The sequence below is a fragment of the Juglans microcarpa x Juglans regia genome, chromosome 4D (assembly GCF_004785595.1).
Source record: "Juglans microcarpa x Juglans regia isolate MS1-56 chromosome 4D, Jm3101_v1.0, whole genome shotgun sequence".
NCBI classification, from domain to species: domain Eukaryota; kingdom Viridiplantae; phylum Streptophyta; class Magnoliopsida; order Fagales; family Juglandaceae; genus Juglans; species Juglans microcarpa x Juglans regia.
In genome coordinates this window covers 32,855,072-32,881,466 of record NC_054600.1, presented here as the reverse complement: position 1 = coordinate 32,881,466, position 26,395 = coordinate 32,855,072, and the positions used below count along the sequence as shown (strand labels likewise).

The 26,395-nt window shown below is 34.8% G+C and overlaps 3 protein-coding genes across 9 annotated transcripts; 2 read left to right on the top strand and 1 right to left on the bottom strand.

Annotated features, from left to right (window-relative positions):
• The first annotated feature begins 559 nt into the window (after positions 1-559).
• LOC121261178 (coiled-coil domain-containing protein 25) lies at positions 560-4,675 on the top strand. Of its 2 annotated transcripts, XM_041163407.1 has the most exons (6): positions 566-848; positions 1,182-1,309; positions 1,966-2,069; positions 2,199-2,286; positions 2,812-2,873; positions 4,255-4,675. In XM_041163407.1, the coding sequence occupies exons 1-6, from the start codon at positions 736-738 to the stop codon at positions 4,405-4,407; spliced, it is 648 nt and encodes a 215-aa protein (XP_041019341.1). In that variant the 5' UTR covers positions 566-735; the 3' UTR covers positions 4,408-4,675. The 2 variants fall into 2 exon arrangements, with proteins under 2 accessions (XP_041019340.1, XP_041019341.1); XM_041163406.1 differs by lacking the exon at positions 4,255-4,675 and having other exon boundaries at positions 560-848; positions 2,199-2,358; positions 2,610-2,869.
• Positions 4,676-9,753: 5,078 nt separating this feature from the next.
• On the top strand, positions 9,754-18,072 carry LOC121261175 (transcription factor MYB3R-1). Of its 6 annotated transcripts, none has more exons than XM_041163403.1 (13): positions 9,754-10,064; positions 10,761-10,974; positions 11,421-11,475; positions 11,719-11,776; positions 12,961-13,055; positions 13,173-13,276; positions 13,452-13,580; positions 13,775-15,575; positions 15,923-16,266; positions 16,638-16,752; positions 16,843-17,064; positions 17,199-17,279; positions 17,934-18,072. In XM_041163403.1, exons 2-13 carry the CDS (start codon positions 10,898-10,900, stop codon positions 17,952-17,954), a joined length of 3,102 nt encoding a protein of 1,033 aa, XP_041019337.1. In that variant the 5' UTR covers positions 9,754-10,064; positions 10,761-10,897; the 3' UTR covers positions 17,955-18,072. The 6 variants fall into 6 exon arrangements, with proteins under 6 accessions (XP_041019337.1, XP_041019335.1, XP_041019334.1 ...); XM_041163401.1 differs by having other exon boundaries at positions 10,789-10,974; positions 17,834-17,999; XM_041163400.1 differs by having other exon boundaries at positions 10,785-10,974; positions 17,834-17,999.
• Positions 18,073-19,029: 957 nt separating this feature from the next.
• LOC121261174 (aspartate aminotransferase, cytoplasmic) lies at positions 19,030-25,148 on the bottom strand. The gene is given in 12 exon segments (XM_041163398.1): positions 19,030-19,456; positions 20,849-20,969; positions 21,241-21,335; positions 21,966-22,087; positions 22,444-22,581; positions 22,700-22,863; positions 23,132-23,252; positions 23,346-23,445; positions 23,592-23,675; positions 23,757-23,818; positions 24,107-24,178; positions 24,659-25,148. Coding segments are annotated over 12 exon segments (1,302 nt in total). The 5' UTR covers positions 24,770-25,148; the 3' UTR covers positions 19,030-19,344.
• Between the last annotated feature and the right edge of the window lie 1,247 nt (positions 25,149-26,395).

The window sequence follows — 26,395 nt, the reverse complement described above, 5'->3', positions numbered from 1 at the left end:
ATTATAAGTATCAAGTGTAAAAGTAAATAATAGTTGATATATAAAATTCTTATATAATAAAATTGAGACAAGAGAATGATATATAGCATAAAAATGTTGTAAGACGAGCATTTTTGTAAAGTAATGTTATTTTTATAAAATATTTTATAAAATTACCCATTATTGAACACAATATTGTGAAATGTGTTGTGAAAATTATTGTGTATAAATCATTTTCCTTCTTTTATATACGTGAAAATCTCAGTCATGGTAACAACGTGTCTGAAAAATAAAATGTATATAACTCAATTTGGTCTGAAAAACAGACATTCAATTTGGTCTGTCTGATACCAAAGGCATATGTCCTGAAGGCATAACACCCAAACCTCAAAAAAAAAAAAAAAAAAAAAAAATCGTCTGTCTGTATAAAACTCTTATTTTGTCTGTATAATTTCTATAATGTATCCCAAAATAAGCAAAATGCTTGCTTTGTCTGTATAATTTCTTAATTAAATTGTTGACCGCCGTGACCAAATTATAAATGCCAAACAGACCAAATTGAGGAGAACAAGCGAATGCGTAAGGAAGACGCGATCGCAACCGGCGACTACATATTCCGCGTGGACATATAACTAGTTCTCTCTCTGTGAAAGAAGAAAAAAGACCTCTCTCTCGCTCTCCACAAAGTCGGGAAGCCCTAATTCGCGAGTCTATTTGTTTAACACAGCACTGGAAGGGCGAAAGGAGAAGGCAGCCATGGTGTTCTACTTCAAAGCCCGACCAGATGCTGGCGATTTCACCATATTCATGGGCATCGACAAGTACGAGAACGAGGAGCTCATCAAATACGGCTTCTTGGAAGACATTTGGTCGCCTCTCGCCTCTTCCACTCTATAATTTTGATTTTTTCCTTTTTTTTTTTTTTTAATAATTTACAATGATCCTGGGTTGTCTGTTTTGATGTATATTATCTATCTGAATGCACGAGTTTACAAATAATAAATAAATTGTGGAAAAGGAAGAAGAATGAAGATTTCAATGTGCGCGCACGTGTATTGGCTTATTTTCATGTTTACCCAATAAACAATTTGTACTTTGTTTTGGTCTCGTGTGTAATTGGATCCTCTAAAGCCTGTCTGAACTTTTAAGTGGTTTGTAATTCAGTCAAGAACCGTTTTCTTAGTAAGGTTTGTTCGTTGCAGGTTCCATGTGGATAAAATGTCTTCCGCCCATGTTTATTTAAGATTGCACAAGGGTCAGACAATCGATGATATAAGTGAAGGTTTATTGGAGGATTGTGCTCAGCTTGTCAAAGCAAATTCCATCCAAGGCAAAATCTGAACTAGATTCAGATTCTTCCTGTTTCTATAAAACTAATCGTTTAATTGGACATATATTCTTCTAGTATGTAGTTAAAGAATTGGTCATTACCTCATAAATGTGAATTATGGTACTTCGACAGGCCTCATTTGAAACTTAGACTGAATTGAGATCAACTCAGTTCAGTCTACTTTTAAACTGAGCCTAATCCAAACACTCAATTCTCAAATCACTAAACTCATCTCAACTCAAAACCTCTTTACATGTAGGACCAACAATATTTTTCAATTCAACACATTTTTACATGCTTGACCCATAACCTTTTTCAACTTTTCATAAATACATATAAACTCATCTTAGGTGGGCCCCACAAAACTCACTCCACCATCGCAACTCACTATTATTTATAAATAACTCAACTCATTTCAACTTAATTCAACTCAACATCCAAATGGGACCTTAATATAATAATAAAAAGGTCACACAAATGAAATAAGGTCCCCTCCCAGACATACTTTTAAGTTTAGGTAACTAGGATAAAGTTATTGATCGTTATTGAGCATTCCTCTTATTTGAGTTTTCATCGTTTATTTTTTACTTTTAGTTTTATCTCTGATGACGCAATGCTTGGTGTTATAGATGGCTTACTGTGTTATTATAATGCAGGCAACAAGGTAAACAACGTTGATGTTGTTTACACTCCCTGGTCCAATTTGAAGAAATCTGCTTCCATGGATGTTGGTCAAGTTGGTTTTTACAATCCAAAAATGGTGGGCTTCTCCCTCCTTGTTGCATGTGCATATTGATATCTGGGATGCTATTTTGCTTAGTAACTTGTATCTATCTCAGATGAATAAGCATGATAGATAGCTCTTTCTTTGATTTGATGCCACATACAGGTTCGAACTGTGAGAGTGGAGAAGCGGATTAACGACATTGTTAATAGGTTGAACAGGACAAAAGTAGAAAGGAGACCTGATTTGAAAGGTACAATCATGACTCAGCTTCCTCCCAGGATTCTTTTAGCTAGTACATGCTCAAGCAACTACTCTTGTTGCTCTTTGTGGTGGATTTTTTTTTGATTGGGGAACCTCTCCAAGGCAGGGTCCTTTGGACCCACCCCTATAGAGTAAATCTCGGTCCTGTGCACCGCACTCTCGGAAGTTTTTCTACACAGAACTAGTTAAATCATTGGCTTTTTACCAAGAAGTGTGACCCCAAATGATTGTTTGTACCCATGAGGTGTTGAACCTTGGACCTTGAAGGGAGTGATACCCTAAGACCAAGGCCTTCACCACTTTGGCCAACCCCTTTGTGGTGGAATTGGCACTCATCTTTTGGGTGGGTCTTGTTCCTCTCTAGGATAGTTTGCAATTTTTCCATATATCATGTTTTTCCTTACATGCATGGGAATTCAGATTGGATTTATTCTGATTTTAAGTCTTATTTGAATATTCTATAATCCTGACATGGTGATGCTACAAGTCACTCCATATTATCATGTAACTGCAGCTGAGCGAGAAGCGGTTAGTGCAGCGGAAAGAGCGGAAAGAAAACAACAACTGAGAGATAAAGTAAGTTCCATATATGCTGCACAAAACCTGTTCAGGTTCAGAAATCTGTTTTGTACAGGGATTGATGGAGTCTTTCTTTTTTTAAAGTAAAAGAAAACAATTTCATCAATCCATATGCAAAACAGGTTGAGGTTTTGCATGTTAGAATATTGGCATATGCGTTCCTTGGTGGTGGAAATGTGTTTTGGGTAAATATTCGATGATGCTTATGCTCTTGTAGCCCTGATAGAGCTCATATGTTGGGTGCTTGGAATGCTACCCCACCCTATCTATTTACTAATTACAACAGGTTTCGGTTTGCCCCCTGGAAAATCATATCCGACTATCAACATCATCTGAAAAATGTTATTCCTTTGTTTGATATAAGTTCCTGTTTGACTGTCCTATTAGATCCATGCCCACCCGTATTATGAAAAAGCTGAAATGACCTGTTTGGTTTGTAACAGCAGTGGGAAGCTCTCAAAAGGATTTTTTGGAGTTTTTTAATTACCGCTGCATTAGGTTTGCTCGACGGTTCTTGTTGATTCTGGGAAGGGGAGTTTTATATTTCTGGTGTCTTGTGGTTCTGCTCTGTCCTACAACATTAAATAGGAGAAATAAAGAATGGTTAAACTTGTCTTCTCTTAACATTAAGCTCCCTGAGTGTTTCCTGTAATCCGAAGTGCACTAAGCATTCGACTTGAGGATTTTCTCCAATAGCATGTCATCGTGCATTGCCATTACTTTTATGGATCACCGTATCATTCTTCTTCACACTAGTCGAATAATTTAGGGTACTTGATATGATGAAGGCTAGATTTTTTAAATTGCAGAACTCGAGGTTCAATTTTATCTTTTCCAATATTTAGACTAAATGTCAGTAATATGTTGCATCAGGTGAGAAAGGAACGGTAAACTTACCGTAGACTTACCGATCAGAAAAAAAAAGAAGAAGAAATGAATGGTAAACTTTTGATGGTGTAGAAGTTCCATTTTCATGTGCTTTAGTCAACATTGCTTCTTGTCTGGGTGGAAGTGTTGTGTAGCTTACATATCGACGTTTTTTCTTTTTGGATTTTATTGACATTCTAAGAAATGGTTTTAGTTAGCTAGTGGGTTCTTTTATCTACTTTTCCTTAAGCTCGACTTTTTTTTTTTTTTTTTATATAAGTTAAGCCTTGACTTGTTCCCGTTTTGTTTTTTTCCCTGACTTATTATGGGTAAAAAATTGATTCTCCACCCCTGTTTTGTACATTTGCTGAGCTTTTGCAGTTCTGTGGTGTTCTTAACATTGACAAAATTTAGAACAAAGCACTGTTGGTAATTTTATAGCAGTCGTCTTTTTAGATGCCAATTGAAAATTTACATTTACCGATCAAAGTCATTCACGTTGTCTTTGCAGAAACGGCGTGAGGAGATGGAAAGGCTTGAAAAAGAGAGACAAGCCGAGCTAAGGAGTTACAAGGGTTTGATGGTCTCTGAAAATATGACATCTAATAAACAGATTGCAACAACCAGCAAGTCCTTGCAGGAAATGGAAGAAGATTTCATGTAAGCACACCATTCTTTAAAAGCTCGGTAGATGCTTCTTGCTGCCAAAGTTACTGGGCCAAGAAAGAAGTGCGATTGTTATTCATTTTAAGGCCTGAAATTATTTCCCCTGTGCTTGAATAACTCAGTACTTGGTCTTTCTGTGGATGTTTAATTACTGACTCCTCACTACAAGAAATAGCATCTGTCACGGCAACAGAATGGGTTGGCGGAAGATGCTGAAATCTCCTTTTACTTTAATATATAATTACAAAAGCAAGAATTGCATGTTCTATCTGGTTTATTGCTTGGTTTGAATGTGATACGTGGAAACTGTTGCATCAACTTCCACGAAGTTGCTCCAGTGCGTTTCTGCAAAACCAGCTTGAAATCGATGAATTCAAGGAACGGTCTACTTATAAAAAAAAAAAAAAAAAAAAAAATTCAAGGAACAGTCTCTACCCTAGCGACTGCTTGGAGTGATTATAATGAGGTGGCGGTATGTCACGTAATCCTAATACAATATGCCATTTTAAGTTAGGGGGGTTCAACCGGTACCGGATGCTAACATATATTTGCTTTTCAAGAGAATTTTTAATGGGAAATGATATTTCCACAAAGAAAAGCCACCAACAAAAGCCACCAATTGTATTTATTTTTTTCTTAATGGTTAAAGAAATATTTTTTAATGAGTTTGTAAATTTTTTAAAATGCTTAGTGGGTCAAAAAAATGTTTGAAAAAAGAAATCATATTTGGTAGGAACTTTTGGTGGCTTTCCTCGATGGATGTAGTATTACCCTTTTTTAAAAGAAAAATTTTGCTCATCATCTCACATCATATATGATTTTCTTATTTTTTTTTCTTTTACTAAATGTGTGATATATAAATGATAAGTAGAATAATTCAATTAGTTTAGGATGAATAAAGTAAAAAATAAAAAATTCAATTAGTTTGGTGTGCAGTGTGTGAGATGATAAGTAATAAAACTCAATTCTTAAAATTCTCAAGACCGTTAATTTAGATCCCAGTTTTGTTTCCAATTGCATCAAAACTGAAGAGCTCTATTTGTTTTGTTCCGGAGTCAGAAGAAAAAGAAAAATAATTCTACTGCTCAACTTATATGAGCATCCTCATTAGATTATGCAAATATAGAGTCATAATTTACATAATATAATATGATGGATAGTGATAGGGTTAGTACCCTATTTCTGCCCATTTACTACTCATAGTTCATTTCAAAATTTTTTTTATTATTTTTTTTAAAGTATTTTTTTAACATCCTTAACCATTAAGAAAAAATTTAAAAAAAAAATAATTTTATTAATAGTCAATTCCTTAATCATTAAGTAAAATTAAAAATTAAAAAAAATCAAATATAAAATAGTAGTAATCCTATCATTTTTCTAATATGATTTTACATTTAATTATTTCATTTAAAATCTATTCTCATGTTAAATTATCCATTTATTAGTTAAAATAATAATAAAATATTAATAGATTATTCATCTATTATTATTTTGAGTATAAGTTTCTACGTCAGTTTTGGCATTTGGGATATGGACAGGTGCTATGGCAGCACTGGCAGGGAGATGACATGGTTCTGTCAACAACACTTTTTATTTTTATTTTTGAACGACCGTGCTACTCCCAAAGAGGGAGTCCACCGAAACCAACCACCAAATAGTAAAAAATTTTGTGTTTTTTCTTCTCTTTTTTCAAACATTTTTTTAAACTCATTAAATATTTTTTTTATAAAATAAAAAATATAAATTCATTTTAAAATAATTACTTAACAATTAAGTAAAATAAAATAAAATAAAATAAAAACATGCAATCGGTGGCCTTCTGTGGGGAAGCATTTTCCTTTTTTGTATTTGTATAATGTGTTTTCTTTTTACTATTAGTTTGTGTTTCGTGTGACAACAGCTTGTGTTCCTATGATTTTTTTATGCTGGACAGTGTTGTTTGAAATTTATATTCAAGTTGTTTGATGAACTTTAAATTATTTAAAGATTGAGATTTCCTTTGATGCGGATTCCTTCTTCACCACTCTTTTTCAAAGTGATTTATAAAGAGAAAACAACATCTCGTTCAATAGAATATATGATGATATTGTGGTTCAACCATCACAAGCTGAAGGTGGACAAAAGCCATATGCTAAAAGATCTCAATAGGTGTGTCTTTCACCACAAATGAGAACAATTTTCTTGTTTTAACTTAGCTAAATATTAGCATTGATAATATAAGAATGACTGACTAAAAATCCACACATATATGAGAAATAATTTATGAATATTATAATGAGTATAAAAAACAAAACACTGCCGAATGTTCTGTTGCCTATTCCCACTCCTGAACGTTATGAAAATTTCATGGTTATCACTTACGATTAATACAAAATATTCACACGTTGGATTATCTATTTATTGGATAATTATTACGATAAGTATTAATAATTATAAATCTATGTTCACCTTCAGGATGATGATTATAGTCATCACTTACGATTTCTTAGGCAAAGGAATTTCTTGGTCATCACTTACAATTTTACCGTCATCACTGATAAGTCATGGATGATGGGTCAATGTAAAATCAGACTGTACATTGGTGCTCTAGATGTTTGGCAGGGTAGCGAGTGTTTGTGGTGTCATGGATTTTGTGAATTGAGTTTCATGCCAATATGAACAGAGAATACTTTAGAGTTGGAAAGTAAATTTGTTTCGAGCAAAAAACCAATTCCACAAACAAAATTCCTTTGATTCGAAACTTTACAAGAAAATCTCCAATAGAAAACCCTAAACCCTCAATCCACAATTTATAATAAAATCCTTTCATCACTTCGAAATCAACATCACAATAAAACAAATAGTGACATACTTACATTTGACTCGAAACTCATGGGAGGATGTGCTTGAAGGACGATGGCCCCTTAAAAGCAAAGGGTTTCGACTGGTGCTGCTGTGATGAAACAGAAGGTGTTGCAACGAAAGTCTGTCTAAAACTCAGACGAAGGAAACAATGAGAGTGATTTTGTAAACATGAGGAGGGGATCTAAAAGGTAGTGATTTTACAAGGACTTCAATGACGGGAGAGAAAAGGCAAGACACAAGAAATCCCAGCAGAAACGAAAAAAGGAACGAGGGAGAAACGGAGGGGAAATTAATGCGGGAGGAAGAAATGAAAAATGAGTTCGAGGAAAGGAAAAATCGAGGAGGAGAGAGTGTTCACAGAAAATATTTTTAATTCAGTTTGGCCTAGCTATAGTAAAACCAAACCTGACTCACAGTCACAACATTAATTTACTGTAGTAAAAAAACATCTTCTTTTATATTTGGATTATATATGTCCTTCTGCAAGCAAACTATATATGTAGACAGTAGACTGGACAAAATCTCTAGATCAAACATTGTAATAAAGTCTGTGACCAATCAAACAGCTATATATGTCACTTAGGCCAGTAGCTAGAACCCAAGCTTACGGCACAAACCCAGAAAGCCCAAATGCACTCGTGCCCTGGGTGTATAATTATATGCTCATATCACCTTCCTGGAAACTACACAAAGTCTAAGCAGAGAGAGACATCTACCACATCTGCGGGCAGCCTAGCTCTACCTAAATACTAACTTTTGGTTGTCGTTATTGGGTTTTTTTTTTCCCCATATATGTACATGGATACCTAGATTTTATCCACCGGAGTTCGCTACACGAGCTTGCCGCAAAGCTACATCAGATCAGAATCCGAGCGGCCTCGGCTGTCTGAAATCTCTGCTTGTGAAGATGTTCCCATCATCGACTTGGGTATTGCAGATAGAAGCAAAATTGTCAAGCAAATTGGCGATGCCTGCAAATCTTTTGGCTTTTTCCAGGTAAAAAGTACTTTCCATACACATGAGACTATCAGTTCACTTAATTTTTTGAAAGAGAACTGTACGATTATTTTGCCATTTTATTAAATACGTTTAGGTGATCAATCACGGCGTGTCACCGGAGGCAGTGCAGAAAATGTTATAGGTGGCTATTGAGTTCTTTAGCCTGCCGGTGGAAGAGAAGTTGAAGCTCTATTCGGATGACCCTTCAAAAACAATGAGACTTCAACGAGTTTTAAAAGAAAAGAAAAGTTTCACAATTGGAGAGATTATCTTAGACTCCATTGTTATCCTTTAGACAAGTATGTGCTTGAGTGGCCCTCCAATCCTCCTACCTTCAAGTAAGTCTTACTATCCTACTCTCCTTTCGCGCACACAAACATAAAAAGTCACATTTGAAGGAAAAGTACACTTTTGCCCCGTACTTTTCATCCATAATAATAAGAGTTTGGCTATTATGCCGTCTCAAATATATATTTTTTTTATATTTTTTTAATATTTTTAAAAAATAAAAAAATACATAAATATATTTAAAATTATTTTCTTAATCACTAAATAAAAAAAAAATTTTGCCAAACAATCAAATGAAACGATAAGAATGAGACAGCGTAATAGTGTTTCTCAAATAATAAAGTCACGTTGAAACTTGTTGGAAGTCTCATTGTTTTTGAAGGATCCACTTTTGCCACGTCCTTTTCCTCCATAATAATACAGTCACGTTGAAACTTGTTGAAAGTCTAGTTGTTTTTGAAGGATCATTCGAATAGAGCTTCAACTTCTCTTCCACCGGCAGGCTAAAGAACTCAATAGCCACCTCTAACATTTTCTGCACTACCTCCGGTGACATGCCGTGATTGATCACCTAAACGTATTTAATAAAATGGCAAAATAATCGTACAGTTCTCTTTCAAAAAATTAAGTGAACTGATCCTCTCATGTGTATGGAAAGTACTTTTTACCTGAAAAAGTCAAAATATTTGCAGGCATCGCCAATTTGCTTGACAATTTTGCTTCTATCTGCAATACCCAAGTCGATGATGGGAACATCTTCACAAGCAGAGATTTCAGACAGCCGAGGCCGCTCGGATTCTGATCTGATGTAGCTTTGCGGCAAGCTCGTGTAGCGAACTCCGGTGGATAAAATCTTGGTATCCATGTACATATATGGGGAAAAAAAAAACCCAATAACGACAACCAAAAGTATCCGTGGCACGAGTGCATCTTGGGCTTTTTGGGTTTGTGCCGTAAGCTTGGGTTCTAGCTACTGGTCTAATTGACATATGTAGCTGTTTGATTGGTTACAAACTTTATTACAATGCTTTATCTACAGATTTCGTCCAGTCTACTGTCTACATTTTATTTTTTTATTATTTTAAAACATCTTAAAAAATATAAAAAAATATTAATATATTAATAATCATTTCATTAATTATTAAACAAAAAAATTAAAATAAATAAAATAAATAAAATGTCAAAATGAAGAGACAAATGGGGCAGAGAAAATACCATTTTTCTAATCCAATACGAGAAGTTCCAGAAGTGGATGGCCGCTATTTCTGTCCAGTTACCAAAACCTGGTCGACCTTTAACCATAGGGTTTGAAACTCGCTAGTCCGCGTTTAATGTTTTTCATGTTTGAATAAGCTCCGGACCGTCTCGCTCCTCTCTCCTCTACTTCAAACTGCGTTTGCAGATCGACTTTCTCTCTCCTTTGCTTTTTTGCATACCTTCGTCTGGATCTGCAGATGTGCACTTTGTTGATGTCACTATCGCTTTCCTTCTCTGCCTACGTTTCGCATTCTAAAGCTCAGTTCAGTGAGTGCCCGCCTCAGGATTTCGGTTACTTAAACTTTATTTTTTCTTATTCAATGTCTTTTATCAGTATCAACGAGCTTTGGATTGGATCAAATTTCAATTATTCAATTGACGCAAGCTTGAAATTCCTCTCAAGTTTCTTGCAATTTGTCCAAATTCTAGAATATACTTTGTCGTATTTGAGTTCATCAATGTTAGGGTTTTTTTGGAACAGTTTCAGTGTTTCTTCGGACGAAATAACTTTGTGCTTAAATTTTTAAAGTTACATATCTTTTTTTGTTTAGAGTTTCAAAACTTCCACCAGACTGGCAAAATTGTCCTACAATTATCGAAATTATCTTGCGCAAGACATCATGATTTATGCTTGAGCTCATTTAATCGCATTGGCTTGAGGGATTGATAGAATAGATGCCAGATCGTGGCTATTGGATTGGAAATATCTTGGACCTCTTATACATTGTTTAACCAGCACAGAAATAAGTGAATTCTTCATTAATCTTGTTTTATTTTCATTTTTAAATTCATTTTATGAGATTATGTATTTTACTTCATGTCCATAGGTGTTTACCAATATTTTGTATTTTTGCCTTGCATGCTCCATTTTCTGTTTAGCTTGTACCTGCTTTTCTATCAATATTGAAGATTATATTAAGTAATTTTAGAATTTTGGTTTTTTTCTGTGCTTCCTTCCCTTAGTCTATGGGTTTTTTGTGCGACAAGGTAGCTCCTGCCTCGTCTTAGTTAGAATATAATGAGTTGGAGAGCGTATTCTGGAGAGAGTTGTCGTCGTGTGGGAATTGGGGTATGCAACTTTACCTATTTGTCAAGAAACTATGGAAGGTGACAGGAAAATCCACACTCCACAAGATGAGCTTGGCGATGGTGATCAGAAAACGCGACCTCTGCATGGGTAATCTAATAGCATCTTGAACTTTGCTTGCTCTTTCCTTGTCATGTCAACATCTCCAATTTTCTTCTATGCTAATATGAGAAGTATCTCTTGTCAACCTTTTGCATGCCCCGTGGATCAAGCTATTTCCAGGGCTTACTTTATAACTTCAGATGAATCACTATTTTAACTGGTGCTGAAGATTTTTCTTATACTTCATGTCATTGAGTTCATGCGCTATTGGGCTTTTCTTGCTGACCCTCCAAGAAGTAAAATAAAAATGTTGAGAAACAGCTTTTTGAAACTTTTTTCCTTAATGGTAATTTCTCTTTTGGAAAACCTAGCTTCCTTGTAGAATAAATTGTTTGTCTTGGTAACGTGTTCTTTTACCCATATCATGGATAGTTAATGCTCAGATTTAGGCAAAGCTATTTTTCATTAGCATAACAGTTCTTACTCTTTTTTAGGAGGACAAGTGGTCCTACAAGGCGTTCTACCAAAGGCCAATGGACACCAGAAGAGGTGAAACCTATCTTTTTTCTTCAATTCCTTTTGGGTTTCTTATGGTGGAGGGGGCGAGAGTAATAACTAATTTTTTCGATATGTTTTTGTTGCTGATAATATAACAAGTTTGTTAGTCATTGTTTTGATTCACTTATTTGTTCATCAGTTAGAATTTATTTAGGAGCAAAATTTCACTGATATTTATTCAGATGTGAATTCAATTTCATGATTTGAATGAAATGGGTTTTCCATGTGTTTTAGGATGAGGTTTTGCAGAAGGCTGTTCAGCGTTTTAAAGGAAAGAACTGGAAAAAAATAGGTATTATTGCGGAACCAATGTGTTTATCTCCTTCATCAAATTATTAAACAAATGAGGGGTTCATTATACCTTATTAGAATTTCTTTTGGTCCTGTGTTTTTATTTTATTCTATGAATATATTCAAACATTTTTCTGTGCTTAGATCTTTGTTTGTTTCCTATATTAAACACTGAGTTATTGATTGCCATCTAACATAGATGGCCTATAGTTTTTAAAGGCCTGTACAGGAAAGTTTTTAAAGGCTTAATTTGATTTTTCTCTAGAAAGTTTGACTTCTATAGGAAAGTAATAGAGGAAACAATAACTTGCAAATTTAGACAGTGGACAACCTGATCATCAAACAAGGAGGGATCATTAAAAAACTGACAATTTATTTGTTGGCTAGGTTTTTTGTTGCATTAATTTTTTGGTTCCTTTTAAAATTTCATAACATGAAACAGTCACTTATAGGTGACCTGTACAGGAAAGTTTAGTCCTGCTCAAGCTTTTGTCTGAAAGATTGTCCCAGATAACATTATCCATCTTTCTCCCTTTCACATTTTGTGCTACACTTTTCCATTCTAAATGGGCTCCTGTTGATCCCTTCTTGGGTGCTTTTTGCAAATATTATGGACATTAATCTGTGTTCCTCTTTTCTTGCGGACAAGTTTAAGATAGGTGCTTTCAATGGACATTGCGAACCCATTTAAAACAAAAAACCATATTTCAACCATTATTCTTTCTGCTACATTTGGGCATATGCGTCATAGGCTTTTATCTCTTTCCTGTGGCCTATGCAATGTGTTACCTAAATATGGAATGAACCACTTTTGGGTGCAGTTTCAGGTACTTGTCACATCTGACGATTTTTCTTATCCAATTTACTTTGATTTCTTAGTTAGTACTACGTGTATATGTCCCTTATACATGAGCTATGCCTATTATAGTCATCAGTAAAATTCTCGTTTACCGATAAAAAAAACTTTCATTTCTCAGTGGTGCTACTGTTGTGCTCAAATAATCTTTAGCCTTTGTCTTCTCTTTCTATCGCTTACATTTTGAACTGAATATCTTTTGCTAAGCATTTGTTACCTATGAGCGTACCATTGAACCACTTTACACATATTTCTTAGTTTGTGGTACTTTTGACTTTTCTTAATATTTTGACTCACTCATTTGTTAATGGTAAAATTTGTCCATGCAGCGGAGTGTTTCAAGGACCGTACTGATGTCCAATGCCTACATAGGTGGCAGAAAGTCTTGAATCCAGAGCTTGTCAAAGGTCCATGGTCTAAGGAGGTGACCTATGCTGCTGTTTTATATCAATTTCCTTTCTCAATTTTGCCTAAGTTACATTGCTTGTCTTTTTATGATTCAACATGACAGTTGCTGGTTATTTTTGTGAAATGTAAATAGGAGGATGAAGTAATTATTAAATTGGTGAACAAGCATGGTCCAAAAAAATGGTCCACCATTGCACAGCATTTACCTGGACGTATTGGTAAGCAATGTCGTGAAAGGTATGAATAAATGGCTTTCTCTAGCATTTACCTTGTTGCTGTGTTTTTTTTTTTTTTTTTTTTGCGCTCTGGATAAGATGTTCAATTATATACATATCTTACTGTCTTGTATGCGTCTTGTGTGTTGGAAACTGTATGCTGCATTTTTACTCATGTAGATTGATACCAAATTTAGGTGGCATAATCATCTTAATCCTGCTATAAACAAAGAAGCATGGACCCAGGAAGAGGAACTGGCTTTGATTCATGCACATCAGATTTACGGGAACAAATGGGCAGAGCTAGCAAAGTTATTACCAGGAAGGTATGTCAACTAGTTATTTGTACAAGAGGGTACAATTTTCCACTGTTCTACTTAGTTTTTGTTTCTCTACGTTTGTTTGTTCCTGGTATTCAATATTTCTTGCATTATATGTTCTATTCTGAGACATGTTACAACAATATTCGAAACTTACAAAATCATATCTTGTGATATATCTGCACTTGTGTGGTCAACAGGTCAGACAATGCCATAAAAAATCATTGGAACAGTTCTGTAAAAAAGAAATTGGATTCTTATCTGGCATCAGGTTTACTTGCTCAGATCCCAGCCCTTCCTCTTGTTGGACATCAAAATCAACACATGCTTTCATCATCTTTAAGGATGCAGAGTAGTGGAGATGATAGTGGTCTCAAAGGAATAGAAGCAGAGGAAATATTGGAATGCAGTCAAGACTCAACTATTGCAGTTTGCTTTAAGTCTTCAAGTGAAATGGCCAATTCAGTTTTACATACGAGAGAGGAATTCATGTTAACTCAAGGATCTGGTTCAGCAAAGGAACAAAGCTTGAGCCCACCATCTTGTTCCGACCAATATTACACATCTCTGGAAGACTTTTCAATTCCCGAGTTTACTTGTGACGCAGATTGCTCTGACAAATTTCTTCACCAAAACTTCTCGCATGATGCTGAAACTTCTGCTGGCAGGGATTACCAGTTTAGTCTGCATGCATTACCAGATATATCGTCATTGGAAGTGGGACAGGAGTCATCACAGTTGCAAACACATTGTATACTATACACTAATGAAAGCCATGAAATGATGAATATTGCTTGTCGAACTTCAGAGGAGTTGAGAGCTTCTACTTCAATGGGGGATATAGCCATGGATTCTTATAAACAAGAGCCAGTGCTGATACCCGATGATGAATGTTGTAGAGTTCTATTTTCAGAGGCATTAAATGATGGTGTTTTCTGTGGAAGTCTCACAAAAGGCTCCAATATAGTTCCCTCAGGTGGATGCACTGATTCATTTTGTTGCCAATCATTAAGCAGCATTATACCTGAAGCTGGTGGAAGTTCAGCTGTACAATTTTATTGTTCTTCGGGGTCTCTAATGGTAACTCCATGCTCTCAGCCTGGGTCCCTATGTTCGCTTCAATCTGTTGATTGTGGTGCAGTTCTCTACAGTGACGAACCAAATCGGTTATTTGAAACTCAAGAACATGGGTTTGTCACTAGTGCCCATGATGGCTTTATCTATACCAATGACTCTGCCGATCCTCCTTGCAATAGTGACATAGATGACACAGGAATGCAAGAGCAACCAGATATTTTAAAGGAACCTTCAAAATTAGTCCCTGTAAATAGTTTTGGTTCTGGATCAGATATCACAGAGACGTGTCATTCCATGTGTGGAAGACCAGAACATCAAGATGCTGGAGCACTATGTTATGAACCCCCTCGTTTTCCAAGCTTGGATATTCCATTTTTAAGCTGTGATCTGATACAATCTGGCGGTGACACGCAACAAGAATATAGCCCACTTGGTATTCGCAGGCTTATGATGTCTTCCATGAACTGCGTTACCCCATTTAGGTTGTGGGATTCACCATCTCGTGATAATAGCCCTGATGCCGTGCTGAAAAGTGCTGCTAAGACCTTCACTGGTACACCGTCCATATTGAAGAAACGACACCGCGAGTTATTGTCACCATTATCTGATAGAAGAAGTGACAAAAAGCTTGAGATTGACATGACATCCAGATTGACCAAAGATTTTTCTCGCTTGGATGTTATGTTTGATGAAAGTGGGACACAGAAAGCACCTTTACTCTCTCCATCGCCCAATTGTAAAAGGAGTTCTGGAGCCTCCCCTGAGGATAAAGAAAATTTCAATCATGCCTTTAAAGGGGTCAAGGGAAAGGGAAGAGATGGCATTGCATCTTCTGCTGATAGTAATTCGCAAGAAAATATAAAGCGGGCGACTGTTGATGTTGATATTAAGAACATGGCTGATATTGAATCTGCTGCCCATGTTGTAAGTTGTTTACTAGCTTTCATTTTATTTATTTTTTCTTTTAATTTTAAAGCAGCATTAATTTTATATAAATGAAGAAATCAGCAAAGAGTACTTTTTACTTTGTCATGACAAATTAAGATTTGGTTGACTCTTGCCAATTAGCTTTCGTCACGAGATTCTTCCTGTTGTTGCTTAGACTGTTGGGATGCAAAAAGAGTGACAATTTATGTTGTTGTTGTCCTTGTACTTTTTGGTCAATTGGTTGATTCTGATGGAACCTCTATTTTGCCTATGTTGTGCTTATGTAAGTGTAAAGACCTGATTCTTATTCCTTGTCTCTAGTCTCTAATTTTCACCTTTATCAGGTCCAGCAGCCTTCTGGTGTCCTTGTTGAACATAACATGAATGATCTGCTTTTACATTCTCCAGACCAAGTTGGTTCAAAAGCAGACAGGTTGTTAGGTTCAAGTGCTAGAACTCCAAGGAATCAACAACCTAGAAGCTTGGCAGCTGCATCAAAGCAAGGCATTTCTAGTACTTTATCTTCTGGAAATCCCCGGGCACCTGTTAAGTCCCCTGCTGTTTGTGGGAAGAAGCACGGAAGTCATTCAGTTGTAGTTACATGCGTACTGTCTGCTTCTTCATCAGCTCCCCTGGAGACTACTGGTCATAATGTTCGGAATGATGCTGGTGTTGAAACCTTTAGCATGTAAGATTCAGCTAGTTTTCCTTTTGTTATCAGTTTTTTTTAATTATTTCTCAGGTGTCTTCTGTGGGCAAGTAGTGGTGATAATGACAGGAATGATGCTGGTAATGGAAACTTTAGCATGTTTATAGGATGATTTTCCTCGAGTTTCGTTGACAGTTGAAGCTGCTTCTGCCTCAATAGTTTTTTTTCCCTGCTTGCAACTACAAAAGTTACTGTGGGATTATAATATTGCCAACAGCATGATCTTGCTTTGTCTGATTTCTGGCGTCACTGAGCTTAGAGTTTTAGTGTTCTCTGCTGATTTCTTGCTGATCATTTAAGATTGACTATGGTTATTGCTGATTGGTGTCTTTGGATCGTGTTTGTTTCAGATTCGGTGGAACTCCATTTAAAAGAAGTATTGAATCCCCTTCAGCATGGAAATCCCCTTGGTTCATCAATTCTTTTCTGCCGGGCCCAAGGGTTGATACTGAAATTGCAATTGAGGTATCACAAGTTCTGGTTGATAAGTATTTTCTGCAACTTTGTGTTAGATATGATTATGGTTCTTTTACTAGTACTAGTAATTTCTTTCAGGATATAGGGTATTTTATGAGCCCAGGGGATAGAAGCTATGATGCCATTGGGTTGATGAAACATATAAGCGAGCACAGTGGTACTGCATATGCCAATGCTCAGGAGGTTTTGGGAAATGAAACTCCAAAAACATTACAAAAGGGAACATGCAACAACCATGGGAATATGGACCAAGAGAAAACTCCCCACAATCGCCGTTCCCACTTGGCACCAACCGTATTGGTATGACCAATTTTGCATAAATTTATACTTCCTGACTCTAACTTTGTTTTTCTTAAGCTCTTGGATTCTACTATTAAGAGATTCCTTCATGAATATAATGGAGTCTTCTGAATACTGTTATCGAATCTTTGCAGACGGAGTGTCGAACCCTTGACTTCAGTGAATGTGGAACACCTGGGAAGGGAACAGAAAATAGCAAATCCTCCAATGCTGTAGTAAGCTTCTCAAGTCCCTCTTCTTATCTGTTAAAGGGATGCAGATAGCGGTTTCCTTGTAGGGTTGGAGTCAAGATATTTTATACATATATAATCTTCTTCTTTTTTTCTCTTCTTTTTCCCCCTTTTATAATTCTTCCTCTTTTGCTGCACTACTCTTAAAAATTATGTTCCCTCATTTCTCATTGCCTCTTAAAAAAGAGGATGCATTTACACGTTGCATTACCTTTTCTATACTTGGTCTCCCCCCACCCAAACAGAAAATAAATAAATAAAAACGAGGAGCTTTCTGCTTTCTCCTGAGAGACTTTCTTCTGGGATTAAGTTAGCTTAGAAGTATTGTAAAGGAAATATTTTTATGGGAAAAGTTAGCTCAGAAGTCTATGCCAAAAAAAAAAAAAAAAAAAAAAAAAGGTTAGCTTAGAAGTCGTCCTAGCTATTTGTAAAGGAAAGATTTGTTATGGCTCACTTTGGGTCCAAGCGTTATGCATGTTTTATACATTAAAGAATCAAATCTTTTTTTAGGAACTTCTGTTTTCGCATACTTCTATCAGATCAATGCTTTTTGTGTACCAAATTCCCCAATAATAGTGCATTCGGCGTACATGGAAAGTATAGAGGGCCGTCATTTTTTAATCAAAATTTATGTTAAAGGTGAATTACAAGCCATCGTAGACAAATCAGATTAACAACTCTACTTCACTTGGGCCAATCTCATGGATAAACTGAATGAAGACCTCAGAGTTGCAGCAGGCCCTGGCCGAAAGTCCGATGGATGATCCAAAATTAAGCATGACAGTACCTCGTCGTGCATTAAAAAGTGAAATGGTCGCAATTTCCGACTACAGTTTAAGTTACCCATCTGAAGTATTTACAGATTGTATTCCCTCTCCTCCCCCCCCCCCCCCCCCCCCCCCCCCCCCCCCCCCAACTTGGAACTGATTTTGTGTCACTTACCCGGTCATCACAGCACACACAGAACTCTTTCTGTTTTCTTAATGCATTTCATGCGAGAAAAGTTCGACCAATATAAACTTGATGAATTTTGTTATTTTCAGTCTCTTGTATAAACACATCATTCATCACGCTATTTTTACTAACTATTGTTGATTTTCACGTCCTATGTTTGAGGTGTCCACAAGTACAAATAGGGATGCTTGGGGAGTGAGATGAGATATGCTAATTTTGTGAATAGTAGTAAGATAATTTGTGAATAATAGTAAGATAATTTGAACAAGGATGTTTGGTAATGTTTTTCATTTCATCTCATTTTCTTCTCAAACATCACTTAAATACAAACACTTTTAAACTGATCATTATAACTTTTCCAAATTTTCAAATAAAATATAAAAAATAATTTAACTTTTTTAAATACCAAAATAAATAAAATATTAAAAAATTATATTTTAACTTTATAATATTTTTATTCAACTTTTTCTCTCTTTTTTCAAAATCTTATAAAACATTATGACTCAAACTATTTTATCACCATTCACAAACTATTTAACTACTATTTATAAATTTTTCATCTCATCTCATTCTTCAAACATCTTCTAATTAATGTTTTATGGGGTTTTGAGAAAAGAGAGAAAAAAAGTTAAATAAAAAATATTATAAGGTTAAAATATTATTTTTATTTGAATATTTAAAAAAATTGAATTGTTTTTTATTTTTATTTTTTGTTTAAAAAAATAAAGAAGAAAAGAAAGAGGTTTAATAAACGTAGGCCCTCCTATATTGGCCAGGACAGAGAAGAAAATGAATAAGCCATTAATAAAAAGCAATATCTCCAAGACACAAGTTGTAAGTAGCAAATCCCTTCAGATATTCCTCAGTACTTGAGGGAGCAATTATTATAAGAAAGTAGCAAAATGGAAGAGTCTTCAAAGGGGATTTAGATCCTTTAAAGTTCTTGGCCGAACTCCAGCTTCGAGAATGAAGAGAGATAAAAACAGAAAATAGATTGATTCCATAATAGTTATTGATCCACTTTATATGTTTATATCTCTATGATTCTAGACTCTAGTTCGGACAAGAACTTTAGGGAATCCATAATCCATAATCCTTAGGAAGACACTGTGCTGGTAACAGATTCAGACAACATAGTAACAGCCGCATGAATTGCATCCGCCAGATGTGGGACTGCCTTGGAGGTCAGACTTGCCATGCTAATCCTCCTGCACAATGGACAGAATAAAAGAATTGTAATGGGTGGGACATTGTGACATATGGATGTGATGTTGAACACGAATGCCTGGGCATGCTTTTAAGAAAGTCGTCCTCAGATTCGCTTTGAATATGACTAGTAAGATTTCTAGGGTGTCATCAAATCCGGATTATTTAGGTTGAAACAACTCTATCGTTACAGAATGGTCTCTTATATCTGAGTTTGGCAAATTGATGGCGATGTGATTGGATTAATCCATCATGGAAATTAAGGTTAGTAAAGAATGTTGAATGGCAGTTATTAAAGCCATACATATATTATTTTTTTCCCACACATGGAGAAAAGGCTACTGGGAGTATAGTCTTCAAGAGTTCTTTCTTTACACATGGAAAGTGTTCTGGTGACCATGAAGCAACAAAACGGTTGTGCCTACTAAGCAAGGGTTCTGGGGAAGGTCTCATGACCATTATGACCACTGTAGAGTGTAGACATAATTCAGCCAAGTGCTATTAACATTTACTAGGGCCTAATCGGTCCGGTTTTAGATAAATTTTAAAATCGAACCAATATGTATCCATTTTGAAAATTTAAAAATTAATACGGACAAATTCATTACAAAAATTAGAGTTTTTGATTTTTCTGATTTCGGTTCGGTTCGGTCCAATCCAATTTACTATTTAGCCAATTGTGAATATTTGTATATACGATCAAATGTGTAAATATGCATTTATTAAAAAGAATATATATTATAATTTATTATGCCAAAAATATATTTGTCTTTGATATATATATTGTTATATTAATTAATAATTTAGCATAAAATATATAATATAATATAAAAATTAAAAATATATATATATAACAGTCAAGTTTAGTTCAAACCAGTTTTCATCCAATACCAAATCAATTTCGGACCAATTTCACTTCTAAAAAATAGATATCGGACCGAACCAGTTTTTAAGTGTACTGAATCTACCAATTTTAAGTTTTCTTTCACACATTTATTTTTAAAATAAAGTTACATTTGGATGTTGAGCTGAACTCAATTCTTTATGAATAACAATGAGTTAAGTAGTATAAAGAGTTATATAGGATCCATCTAGATTCTAAACTGAGTTTAAAGTGTGTTTAGATGTTAAGATGAATTTAATACTTTTTATGAGAATTTGAAAAAGATTATGGATTTTTTGTGTATGAAGATTTTAAGTTGAGATCAATTTAATAATTTGAGAATTGAGTGTTTGAATGTTAGATTTAATTTAAAATCATATTGAATTCAGCTAAATTTAACAATCAAACGAAACTTAAGAGTCTGAGAGAGAGAGAAGGGGAATGAAAGAAAATTTCTATACACTCGACTTCCTCCACGAATAATAAAGGCGGGAGAACTGAAGTTTATTACCCATCAGATGTCATGTATATGTGGTACTCTCTCGTCATAAAAGCAACTTGTTCTGAGTTCAATCCCGTGAAAGTAAACATTCCAATCTGCTTAATAACATGACTCCAGTCCCCAGGTGTACCTGCCAAACAGATTAAGTGAAATAAATGCACACATCTTTTAACGCAATTACAAGGCACACAAGCTCTCTTTTATGCAACAGAATAGTACGTATAGATATTAAAATGAGTTAAGTTGATATAATAAAATATTATTTATTATTATTATTATTATTTTGAGATTTGAAAAAATTAAATTATTTATTATATTTTATGTTAAAATTTAAAAAAATTATAATAATAACTTAAAATGAATTGTGTTTTCAAACTAAGCCTAAACGGTAAAATGCCGACCTCTAGCACGCAGGGCATCGAAAAGTTGCTGGCGCATGCTGATAATACGGTCAGCCATTGCCTTCAACTCGATAGTCCATTCATTGTACATGGCCCTGAGAGTGAAACACACAAAGATTTATGCAACGGAAAAAATAAAAATGAGAACTCCTTGAAATAAGAGAGATTTCACGTTCGCAATCCGTGGTTACTCGTTAGGATCTCTTCTGTCACAGAACAAAGTAAACAGTGGAAGTTATTACCTTTGACTCAGTCAATTTGATAAAAGTTCTTTAAAAAAAAAAATTTTTGATAAACATATTATTTTTTATAATACATTACACAACTACATTTTAAAATAAAGAATAATTTAATAAAATACTTTATAAAAATAACATCACTTTATAAAAATATCTTTAATTTAAAATATATGTTATAAAATATGTTGTGAAATATGTTGAGTATGTATCATTATTTAAATAAAAATAAAAAAAAAGTAGTAAAAGGGACCCGCTACTTCTAAAGTCAATGCGCCAATTGTTAGTCAAGAAATGATTACCTGTCCCAATGTATCCAATCATGGGATCGAATTATTTAGGAAAATCATTTTCCGATTGACTATTTTAACTGTATTTTTTGTTTTTGGATATTTGTTGAACTCGTCACTCCCTCTTTACGTATTTCTTTCTTTGGTAACGAAATGATCTTTCTTCATCTTAAAAAAAAATAAAAAACAGAGAGATTACCTATCCTTGAGGATTGTAGCCGCAATAGATGCACCATGAATGGGTGGATCTGAATACATTGGCCTGATTACAAGTTTCAGCTGGCTCTCAACCCTGCTTGCAACATCAGCCGTCTTGCAGACCTAAATTCGCATGCAAAATATAGAAGAAAAAAAAAAAGAAAGAAAAAAACAGAGGAAAGATGGAAAGGTCGATATCAACTGTCAGTGAACAAACATCGGGAGTAAGAAGCGAAAATCTGATCAGATATAAATATTCATCTTAATTACAGAAGCAATACAAGAAATGGACAAAATCACTAAAAAGGAACGAATTCACATTAAGCAAAATGCGCTGAAGAATCAAAAAGTCCATCGTTATGAACATTGTATCTTATAGGTAAATAGAACTCATCCATCCGGACAATCCAGATTCCAAACACCATCAGGCAAAAGGTATGAAACATTAACCGTGTGGATGTTAGTATAAGAGTTCTTACTATGCTCAAGGCGCCGACACGTTCCCCATAGAGTCCCATGTTCTTGGCATAACTCTGGGCTACAAGGCATTCACCACCATTGGCAGCAAACATACGAACAGACTGTGCATCTGCATCCAGATCTCCACTTGCAAAACCCTTTGATACCAAAATAATGAATTGAGTTCATAAGATGGAACGATATTATAAGAGGAACAAACATTTGAATCCTGGCAAAGGAAAATCACTTGTATTTGTTGCAAACACAGTCATCTACCTGATAAGCATTGCTTAAGAAAGGCAATAGCCATTTTGATCTCATCAACTGCCTGATCTGATCCCACTGCCGTATGGTTGGATCAACACCAGTGGGGTTGTGAGCACATGCATGGAGGAGCACAATAGCTCCAGATGGGGCAGAACCAAGGTCTTCAAGGAGGCCTGTTAGCAACAGTAAGTAATATCTTAAGGTGAGAAAGAAGTATTGATATAATATGTTCTTCGCCACTTACATATTCAAGAGAATCATAAACACTCCATGATGCAAACAACTTGCGACAACAACAAAAATAAAAATAAAAATCAAAGGCAGGAGACCATAAGATAAAATACAAGAAACGCGAGGTAGTGATTAAAGAATATCATCTGATCATATTTGTCACATATAACAGCAATCCATTCAAGACTTGTAAATAGGATAGTTGCATACCTTGTAAGTTTAGCCCACGTGTTGCTGGATCATAATAGCGGTATGTTTTTACAGATAGACCTGCTCGAGCAAATACTTTTGGGTGGTTTCCCCACGTTGGCTGGGGAATGTATATCGTGGGCTGCATAACAAGGTAGACCGTAGATGGTAAGGTTAATATGATGCCATATAATGATCAACTATAGTAGATAAAGCCAGAATCGAGGCACTTTACTTGATGATAATGTCTAGCCAAAAATTCACCTCCGACTCTCAACGAACCTGTACCAGACAAGCACTGAACAGTAGTAACCCTGTTCTCTTAAATGGCAGGGCTATATCCATTGTCAAAAAAAGGGAAAGCAATCAGGCAAACTAAAAAACCTCTTAAATCAAGCAAGTTGATATTCTATAAGAACTAAGAAGCGTTATCAAACACTGCTGTGTCGAATACTTCACATAAAACGTTTGGCCTCCATACCTGTCAGCACCAAGAAGGAGCTTAGCACTCAATTTATTGAATTCTGCAAGCCCAACAATAGGAAGATATTCCTTCACGCGTGACCTGGATATCATACAAATTCGAATTCAATTACCAATTTGCACGGTTGTTAAAAATCACACCAATAACCATAAAATAGCTTACCTGTCATTAACAAGCTTCTGCTCTGCCTGCCTGACTACGTTCAGAACAAGAGGTTTTCCTTCCTGTTATATAATTGATACTGCTAGCTTAACAACATGTCGACTCAGATATAAAAAATATGAATCCCAACAATTGAGATCAATCAGATTTCTCTGAAATTTGTTTATCTAAAATTAATTAAGCCATATTTGCAATTCTCAACACTAGGAAAGCAAGTACAATGCTTCCCATCCTCCGTGTATGGAAAAACAAGAGTGCATATCTTAATTACTGAAAATCGGTGCTTCTTGTTCAACAAATTCTCGGAAACATGACGTCAAATTAGTCCATGAAGGCGGAAGAAAACTCACGTCAGTCCGGTAAGCGCCAACGCCGACATTCAGTTTAACGAGGCTTGGATCTTTGTTATATGCAACGGTCACCTATTAATCAAAGATGATACACGACTATCATCGAAACATATACATGGAAAAGATTATCTAAGAATCTGGTTTGTTCAACATCTGCGGTCATTAACGTTTCACAACGCCCATATCGATATAAAAAAATAATAGAGAATTGAAACTTAGTCAGATTTTAAGGATTTAACTTCAATCTCACTCATTCGTATAATATCCTTAAGCTCTGATTTGCAGCTGTCAAAATACAGAGTAGCATGAGAAGCTCAACAAAACGATTTAGAGATCACATGGTCTCCAACGATTGCGATCAAAATCCATAAAACCGAAAAAAAAAGCACCGCAATCTCGCTGGAAAACGTGAAAACTAGTTTTTCTATCGACTGAGCAAAGGAAGATCCATGGAGAACAAAAATCTTGTGGAATCAATATAACACAAGTTCCGATAAATGTTCTTTACTTTTTTTCCTCGGTTCTCTGAAATCAAACTGAGAGAGAGAGTACCCCGAGGATGGGATCTTCGGGAGCGCGATGAAGGTGAGCGAACACGGAATCGGCATGAAGGCCGGAGGTGGGAGAAGCAAGAATGGCATCGTTGGGATGCAGAGAGTCCATGAGAAGCGAAAGGTGTCTGAGGAGAGCGTTGAACCTGCGGTCAGTTAGTGAAAGAGAAGAAGCTGAACCAAAACTATGGCGGATGTCGTCGTCCCTCTCTTCAAGTCCTTTAAATGCGTTTCGAAAAACAGGAATACAAGCGCGCGCCTTCTCTCGTTTTCGGCAACTGTTTGGATACAAATAGTAATAATATATTGATAATAAAGGGCCTCTCTTTCTTCGACTTAATTCTGAGAATTTATAAATGGAAAGGAAAGAACGGATAATTATATATATAATATATATATATATTTATATATATATATATATATATATCATTCATTTTCTTTTCATTTTTTGGTTTATAAGCAAAGAATGAGGATAATTGAATTAGTAATAACCCTTTCCTTATTCTTTAATAATATATAGAATAGAAATTAATGAGAAAATAAATGAATGAAATAGAACACGATGGAATAAGCATAATAAATGAAAGGAAAACTAAGTATAATAAATGAAAAAAGGAGATACTTGAACTGCAAAAAAAATTACAAAAACTTGCCTTATAAATTGAATTTCCGATCGTTTAAAACGATATTTTGTACTCCAATTGTTGGATGGCATATTTCGATTATTTGAAATAGTACATCAAATTATTAAAATTATTTTTATTATAAATCATATATGAGGTATCATATCAAATACGTCATTTCAGTATTTAACCCAAAATTTTTATTTAAAAAAAAAAAATCCTCCTCGGTGAGATGAGCAAGTAATAAAAATTTTGAGACAAATTTTTGAAGTGCTTTTTATATTTGTGTGTTATAAAAGTGATAAAGTCATCGAATACACTTACTTCAATTGATTAATTAAATTTATGTCCTTGAATGGTTTTTGGCATTTACCAATGCATTTATAGCATCTGAAATTATTAAATTTACATTCTTATAAAATAAAAAGAAAAATACTTTAATCATAAAAAGATTTCATAAAAATAAATCTGCAAACTAAACTTAATTTAATGTAATACGTTAGATTGTAAAGTTACTTTTATTATAAAATAGATCTAACATATTATATGAAGTAATATCAATTTATAAATTTACTTATATAAAATCTTTTTATAGCCGTAGTAACATGAATAACTAAATTCATTAGCCCAAAAACACTATATCTAACTAATTTAAAATAACATTAAATTCATTATACAACAAGACATGATAAGTGACATTTGATTTGAAAGGATAAAAAAAATGGAGTTTGCTTATCCTGTCCTCATTGAGAGCATTCCCTTCTAGTGTTTTCTTTGAAAAATACTGCACTCGGAGTTCTGTAAAAACTTCTTCCATCTTATAAACAGGCAAGAGAAAACCATAGTTGATACTTCATTGACACTTCATTATGTATGACCTAAAGTTGTAGTTCTTTTGGATGATAAGAAAATGCATCCAACATATTTTCACCCAAGTGTAAATCAAGTGCATTAAAGTAATAGTAAGGGACCTAAAGGCATATTTTGGTGACGGATTACATCTAGTAGCAACCTGCCTCAAGGCACCCAACAAGAAGTCTACAAAATCTTAGGTATGAAATAAACCATTTGAACTAATAGATTTTGTACTTGAGAAGTTAATTATAATAATAATC